Source organism: Otolemur garnettii, unplaced genomic scaffold, assembly GCF_000181295.1.
Source record: "Otolemur garnettii isolate 467f Iridium unplaced genomic scaffold, OtoGar3 scaffold00043, whole genome shotgun sequence".
NCBI lineage: Eukaryota > Metazoa > Chordata > Mammalia > Primates > Galagidae > Otolemur > Otolemur garnettii.
The window spans coordinates 10,254,556-10,262,877 of NW_003852438.1; the positions used below are offsets into that span (position 1 = coordinate 10,254,556).

General features: G+C 49.2%; 1 protein-coding gene across 1 annotated transcript in view; it reads right to left on the bottom strand.

Annotated features, from left to right (window-relative positions):
* MMP19 (matrix metallopeptidase 19) overlaps nt 1-3,266 on the bottom strand; it is a 7,812-nt gene extending 4,546 nt beyond the window's left edge. Inside the window, exons 1-5 of the mRNA XM_003790667.3 lie at nt 3,090-3,266; nt 2,709-2,794; nt 1,671-1,801; nt 1,253-1,468; nt 549-794 (exon numbers count right to left, since the gene is read on the bottom strand). Of these exons, the coding sequence (XP_003790715.1) occupies nt 549-794; nt 1,253-1,468; nt 1,671-1,801; nt 2,709-2,794; nt 3,090-3,179 (769 nt within the window). The 5' untranslated portion in view covers nt 3,180-3,266. The remainder of the gene's footprint in view (nt 1-548; nt 795-1,252; nt 1,469-1,670; nt 1,802-2,708; nt 2,795-3,089) is intronic.
* Between the last annotated feature and the right edge of the window lie 5,056 nt (nt 3,267-8,322).

Sequence of the window (8,322 nt, forward strand, 5' to 3'; positions counted from 1 at the left end):
AAAAAAAAAAAAAAAAAAAGAATGAATGTGAGGAGAGAGAAGCCTGGAAGGAAGATTAGATATGCAAGAGTGAGAGAGAAACTATTCCTGAAAATGAAGAAACCTGAATAACCAGGCTGGAGGAAAAGAAAGAAAACAAGCTATTTGCCTCCATGGAGGGTGGACCCATCTCTCCAGGCCTAGAGAGATACCAGTCAGACTGACTTTCTCTCTCTCTCTCTCTTTTTTTTTTTTAATCACTATGTCACCCTTGGTAGAGTGCCGTGATGTCACAGCTCACAGCAACCTCAAACTTTTGGGCTTAAGCAATTCTCTTGCCTCAGCCTCCCAAGTAGCTGGGACTATAGGCACCTGCCACAATGTCCGGCTATTTTAAGGGAATGGAATTCCCTTAAATTTTTTATTTTTTGTTGCACTTGTCGTTGTTTAGCTGGCCCAGGCTGGGTTCGAACCTGCCACCCTCTGTGTATGTGGCCAGCGCCATAACCACTGTGCTATGGGTGCCAAGCCCAGACTGACTTTCATGCTCACTAGGGAGAAGGACTGACCATAGAGAGCCTGGATCCCTGACACGTCATCATGGTGCAACTTGAAGTAGGGCTGGTAACCAGAGTAGACAGGGGCCATGAGTGCCTGGGTATATCGGGAGTGCCCAAGCCCCAGGGCATGGCCCAGTTCATGGGCTGCAATGATGCGCAGATTCACCCCCCGGAAGGTCCCCTCTGTCCAGAGCTCATCTTCATCGAAGTGCACGCTGCCCAGCTCTGGGATGTCAGCATGGGCCAGGACCCTCCCTGGACAAAAGCAAAGGTGAACAGGAAGGATGTCAGAGCCCACCACGCTGCTTATTGTAAACTCTAATTATTCCATTCCCTTAAAATTTTCCTAGCTACATCTACTGTCTCTTGGATGCTTCCTTCCTTTCCTTTCAGATTCTCCTGTCATCACTCAGTTCTTACAGCGATGCCCACCACTCTCCCTATCTCCCCAGTTACTGGCCCAGTCCCTCAAAGGTGTGCCTAGAGTTATGGAATTTAAAGTAGGGAAGGAGGCATAAGTTTCAAAGAGGAGGCTTGATAAGTCCCAAGATATGTGACCAACTGCTCTTCCAAGGAATATTAGAAGGTGATTAGAGTGTAGGGTGAAGGTGAGCACAAGAGGCATCCTGAATATTAAGGTTCCAGAGTCACTGGCTCAAGGAGAGAAGCCATCTCAGGGGCCTGCAAGGTGAGAACAGAGAACTGTTGCCTACCAGGCCCATCAAAATTTTTGGAGCAGTATGGGCTTTTGCGGCCATGGAAGGAGAGGCGGATGTCAGCCCAGCCAGCTTGCACCTCCCGGAATATCAAGGGGGCCACATTGCTCCAGTATTGGAAGGCTTGAAGCAGGGCTGCCCGGGCTGTGCGGGATGGGAGGGTAGAGGGCAGGTTCAAGATGCGGAAAGTCAGTTGCTTCTTTCTCCAGCGGCCTGGTTAATAGACCAGAAAATAGATTAGAAACTCAGATCCTTCTTCCAACACCAGCAAGCTTCCCTAAGTCTGGGCACTCATTATCCCTCCAGGCAGGTGATAATTAACAGATTATCCATTTATCCATTCAACACTGAGCTGGTCCAAGCAGACTAGAGCCACACCACCCTCTCCTCTCCCATTCCCAGCCTCTGTCCTCACCTAGCAGCAGGTATTTAAGAGTCTTCTGGTTGAAGGGATCCTCTAGGCCACAACGAGGCTGCCTCATGCGGGCCCTTGTGGCATCATCCAGATGACCTGAGACTGGCAGCTCAGATGCTTCCTGAAAAGCTCTGAAAGAAGGAGAGAGATGGATTCACCAGGGCAGGGGAATCTGGAATGACTGGGAACTAGAGATAGCTCTTTGGCTTCCTGCTGTCCAAGGTGGTGGCCAAGAGTGGCACAGAATCTCTAAAGCTAATGGGATCACTCCAGCCCTAAGTCCTCGTAATTGGGACTTTCTCTTCCATTCTGCAGAAACGGCAATACTCTCTCTTCACTGCACCATTTTCAGTCTCTTTTATTTGAGCAAGGTTGCCCTCAGCTATAGCCTTCCTTCCCTACTATAATTTCTAGCCTTTTGCTTTTAGGAGGTATCTGGACCTCTGCTCTGCAGATCTTCCCACCAGCGATCCCACCTGATGGCCTGTCCTTCCTCAGCCTTCTCTCCTATGACTGGACTTTTCCCAGTCCAGCCTGCTCGGGGGCAATTTCATCCACCTATGGACTATCTTTAGGCCTATGGGCTTTTCAAGAGACCTGAACATATCTGAGAGCAAAAAGAAAAACAATCTATTATGTCCAAAATATAAAATAAAACTACAAAAATAGGAATAAATAAATACTGAATTAATGTCTTCATATGTAACATCATGTCAGCAACTCAACTGGCAGTTTATGCATACAAATTATACTTCATGTGGGCTATCACTAAATATTAGTGTTTGGAGTATGATGTGGGATGGCGCACAGAAAGACATGCTTAAGGCCTAGGAATGTCCAATAACCATGCTCCTCATCTGTGAGTTCTCATCACAGCTCATGCCCCTACCACCCTAGCAATGGCAGCCACCCATCCTCTAGATCCCGGATGTGGAATTGGGTCAGGCAGAGGTAAAGTGGGGGAGAAGAAGGGATGAGAAGAGGGAGGAAGACCTTGTGACCTCAGTCCTGAAGGCAAGCATCTTTATGACCTCTCACCTCAGAGCTTCAGTGATATCTTCTGGCCTGAAGTTATCAGGTCCTTCTAGAGGCTTCTGTAGGTACCCATATTGCAACAGGTACTCCTATGATGGGGGCAGAAATAAACAGGTTAAAACGAGGGTTAATCTCAGGGTAAAGCTTCTTAATAACCTAACAGGCCCATTAGGAGAGGAAGGACTGGGTCTGGAGGGACTAAGGAAAAGCATTTTAGAAAAGAGGGTCAAGGAAGCAGCAGGAGATGGGCAGGGTAGACCATGGGGCAGAAGGAGCAAGGGAATGGACTGTAGGCAAAAGCCCAGGAGGGGGCTTGGATGGGACTGTGGAGCAGCAGCCCTTGTCCCTCCCTTGGCCTGGGTCTCTCTTTTCCAGGGGACTCACCAAGGCTGCCTCCTTCTCTGCAGGCCCCAGGGTCCGGCCTGACACTGTCATGGGGAGTAGGAAGCCCAGCCACAGTTGCCACCAGTCCATGGTTCCACCAAACAAGAGCTCCAGAGGCTGTATGTGCCCTCTGACCTGGGATTTCTGGGAGTCTGAGGGAGCAGGGATAGGCAGCTGAGGGGGTTTTAACCTCCAGTTCTTTTTACTTCCCAGCCTCTGGTCCTCTTTTAAAAACTTGAACTAAGGGAAATTGGTGGGGGAGGGGAGTGGCAGTGGGAGATGATTCAGCTTAAAGATATGTTGCAATCACCCTTAACCCCTGCCCTCCCAGAGAGTGGAAGAGGAGAACCCCTAATTCCTTTCCCCACTGTCCTCTGCTGGAGATGGGAAGTTGTTTTTTGGTTTTTATGGTTTTGTTTTGTATTTTTGAGACAGAGTCTCATTATATTGCCCTCAGTAGAGCACTATGGCTTCACAGCTCACAGCAACCTCCAATTCTTGGGCTTAGGAGATTCTCTTGCCTCAGCCTCCCAAGTAGCTGGGACTACAGGCGCCCGCCTCAACACCAGCTATTTTTTTGTTGTAGTTGTCATTGTTGTTTAGCAGGCCCAGGCCAGGTTCCAACCCACCAACTCCAGTGTATATGGCTGGCCCCCCAGCCACTGAGCTACGGATGCCCAGACAGGAAGATTTTTTTTTTGCAGTTTTTGGCTGGGGCTGGGTTTGAACCCACCACCTCCGGCATATGGGGCCAGCACCCTACTCCTGAGCCACAGGTGCCACCCAGGAAGATGTTTTATACTGCCCCTGGGGTGAGCACCCTGCCAGTGTGAGAAACAGAATCTCTGGAGAGCTATCCCCTAGAGTTGGATGTTCCTGTGCTGCAGGGTCCCTGGGTCAGCAAATCCCTCAGCTTCAACCTTCAAGTATCCCTGTCTGCTCTGGGACAGGAAAAAAAATACAATCTAAGAGGTAGGAGACAGCTAAGGTAGCTTGAGTTTCAGGTGAAGGAATCAAGGGTGAGTTTTCAGTTTATTTAGGAAACTTAAATGCTCTTTCAGAGGCTATTTATGTCTGCTTTAATAAAAAGCTATCTCAAGCATTTAAAGAGCCCAGAAGGCATGAGTGGAGGTGAGATTTAATAAGAGCACTAAATAAATAACAGCACAAAGAAATAAAGGGGCCAGAGCCTGCCCTCAGAGAGCTTACAGCCCATGGAAGGCAGACTCAAACACCAGGAGAGCCAGGAGCCAGGCAGGAAGCAACCTACCCTAGAGATCCCAGGGGCTGGAGGAAGGTTTACTGAGAAGGCAGGTTTTGAACAGGGCTTTGAAGGCTGGCTAAGAATCAGATGGGGCAGGACTGCTCAGAGACAGAAACAGGTAGGTCTTGAGTAGAACTGCAGAGCTGAGAGCCTGCTGCACCCCGCCAACAAACCTGAACATGAGTACTTCTTGGTTTACCACTGAAGTCCTAGTGCCTACCCCAGGCCGGTTCCATGCTTTCACAGAGTGCTTAATAGATCTTCATGAAAGCAATGACCCAGGTGGGAGAGTGGTTGGGAGCCACAGTTTAGAGAGAGCTATGTAAGGGAGAGAACTTACCTTTAAAAATACCTACTATGGGGTGGCACCTGTGGCTCAGTGAGTAGGGCACTGGCCCCATATACCGAGGGTGGCAGGTTTGAACCCAGCCCCAGCCAAAGTGCAGCAAAAAATAGCCCGTAGTCCCAGCTACTCGGGAGGCTAAGGCAAAAGAATCGCCTAAGCCCAAGAGCTGGACATTGTTGTGAGCTGTGACGCCATGGCACTCTATTGAGGGGGACAAAGTGAGACTCTGTCTCTAAAACAAACCAAAAAAAAACCCTACTATGTGCTAAATAGTAGGTTTATCTATTATGTCATTTAATTCTCACGGCCATCCTGTCTAGAGGGATTATTCTGGCCATTTTTTAACGAGAGGAAATAGAGACTCACAGAAGGAAACTAGAGACTCTGTCTCTAAAACAAACAAACAAAAAACCTACTATGTGCTATTTATGCACATAGTGTGCTTTATATATTATGTCATTTAATTCCCACAGCCATCCTGTCTAGAGGGATTATTCTGGCCATTTTTTAACAAGAGGAAATAGAGACTCACAGAGGGAAACTTGAGAACATGAAGTTCCTCCCTAGCATGGCCTCTATTCAAACACCTGTATTGACTCCATAACTCGCGCTCTTTCCATAACCCACACAGACCCTCACAGCTTTGTTCTTTCAGTAGTTAGGAGACACTGAAGGTCCCACAATCATGTTCTCATCATCAAATGCAGGGTAAAGTAGGTACAGGAATGGAGGAAAGGCTTACTGTGCTATGTTCTTGTAGGACCCCAGTTCTGAGTCTTTTCCCACACCCTAGGCTGAAAGGTCACAGGGAATCCCTTCACAGCCCAGGATCAAGGAGGGACACCCTTGACTCATTGCTGCCCTCAGTAGTGCTGATCATTCTGACCCACCCAGCCAACTGGGTAACAATTAGGTGACTAAGTCCCAGATGACTGGTGACAGACAAGGAAGGACAGAGAGCCCCTGAGCAATGAGTGATCCAGGTCATCATCAAGGCTGGTGTACCCAGGAAATGGTGAAGGAGGGGCCAGCTCCAGCTCAGCCTCCTATAGCTCTTTCTCAACACTTCTCTCCTTCCCTCTACCCTGTAGTCCCCCTTCTTTTGAGAATAGGACATGAACCAATTGAAAATTATAATTGTTTTCTGACTAATGTTTTCTGCCTTTTATTCTGTTTAAAGGTTATCCATCATTCATTGTAGTAAATTTAAAAAATATCAAAATAAACAAAAGAGAAAATGAAAACCACCAATAAATTCTACCCAAAGGAGAACCACTAGTAACATTTTGGTGCATTGACTTGAAACTGTCTGTGGACCTGAGTTCGCTGCAGCTCTGCCTGCCTAGCCTCAGCCCCTGGAGGCAATGTTTGGGAGGGAGGAGAAAGGAATAGGAACCAGTGAGGACCATGGGGCAGGGGCAGGAGGGGAGTGCAAGGGAAAAGAATAAAGTAAGATGACTGTGATAGCAAATTACTCTCTCCCCTTAGAAACCTCATGTAAACAAACAACAAACAAAAGTGTATGTTAGTGTGTCAGTAAGAGGAATGGTGGTGATCACAAGGTGAGAGGTTGGCGCCCACTCTGGCCTGAAGGCCTGGAGAATGGAACACATTCTAGCAACCAAGGAGCCAGGGGAGGAGAAAGTACTATAATAAAAGCTGCCAATAGTTTCCCTCATTTACCTAATTTAAATCTTTTTTTTTGTTTTTTGTTTTTTGTTTTTTTTTTTTTGAGACAGAGCCTCAAGCTGTCCCCCTGGGTAGAGTGCCGTGGCATTACAGCTCACAGCAACCTCCAACTCCTGGGCTCAAGCGAGTCTCCTGCCTCAGCCTTCCAAGTAGCTGGGACCACAGGCGCCCGCCACAACGCCTGGCTATTTTTTGGTTGCAGCCGTCATTGTTGTTTGGCGGGTCCGGGCTGGGGATTCGAACCTGCCACCTTAGGTGTACGTGGCTGGCGCCTTAGCTGGTTGAGCTATAGGCACCGAGCCCTAATTTAAATCTTAACAACTCCTTGAGCCTGGATTATCACCTGTGTATACAAAAGTAAACCAAGTCACTAATAGGTTACTTCAAGTCACACAGCTAGGAAGCAGCAGAGCTCAGGCTCTAAAGCTGAGATCTTTGCACTGCACTCTTTAGCCTCCCCAGAGTTCCCCCAGGGACCCAAACCAAACCCCCTAGAGCCCATAGCTGCAGGCCAGGCCTGGCCTGTGTGCAAGGACTATATGACTAATTGTCCCCATGACAGCATCACAACCACCCCTTCTGCCAGCCTCTACCCTTGAGCCAGGCTGACCCAGCTCATTTTCCCTCTGAATCTGTCATCTCACTGGGAGAAATGTGGGAATGTGTGAGAGGAATTAGGATACATGGCTGGTCTGTCCCCCATAGAGAGCAAAAGTTTGTAGAGGTTTCTAAGCACACGAGAAACCAAACTCTAAACCATCGCCTGCCCCTTGGGACAGCTGCCGTTACCCTGTGGGGGGGTAGGGAAGGTAGGGAAAGAGGTCTGGGGAGGTCTAGAGCAGGCGTCCTCAAACTATGGCCCGCGGGCCACATGTAGCCTGCCTAGGATGTTTATCTAGCTTGCCGGGTGTTTTTGCCACCACTACCTGTCCTGCTTAGCAGCCGACTCGTTCCGGGGCCCACTGTCCGGCCCTCCAACAGTCTGAGGGACAGTGAACTGGCCCCCTGTTTAAAAAGTTTGAGGACCCCTGGTCTAGAGGATTAGACATCTCCTATGCCTGAAGCTGGAAACTGGAGGTGAGAAAAATGTGAGTTGTAACTAAATTAGTCCCAAATCCTTTCCTCGATCTAGACATGTGGGAGGGGATGATGCTAGCCTCTGGCCTGTTTTCCCCTCAGAACCCCAGGGAGTCAGAAGACAGATTTCCATGACTGAGTGGGGTTGAGTTCGCCAAGCTGTTACCCTGGAAACCACTGTTTCTGAAGGACTCCCCCCCATGCACACACATACACACACTCTTATAATTAGTCATAAGTTCCAAGAAGCCATATGGGAAGTGATGGCCAGGACTGCACAGCTGAAACTGGTTAGTGACCAGGAAAGGGTTTGGGGAGGGTTCAGGGACTGTGCCAGAACATTCTGTTCCCACGATGCCCCAGACTTTCTCAACCCCCAACATGAGCACTTCCTGGCACTCCCACCCACCCACGGCAGCTTGCACACAAACCCACTCAGGCACTGGCCTGCATCAGCTCAGTCAAGAGGACATCAGACCCAATCCAGAAGTTCTTCATCCTGACAAACTATGAGGGAGACCAAGATGTGCTCCCTTCAGAAAGAGGTGCTGGCTCAGCGCCTGTAGCTCAAGCAGCTAAGGCGCCAGCCACATACACCTAAGGTGGTAGGTTTGAATCCCCAGCCCGGGCCCGCCAAACAACAATGATGGCTGCAACCAAAAAATGGCCGGGCGTTGTGGTGGGCTAAGGCGCCAGCCACATACACCCAAGGTGGCAGGTTTGAACCCCCAGCCCGGGCCCGCCAAACAACAATGATGGCTGCAACCAAAAAACGGCCAGGCGTTGTGGTGGATGCCTGTGGTCCCAGCTACTTGGGAGGCTGAGGCAGGAGACTCGCTTGAGCCCAGGAGTTGGAG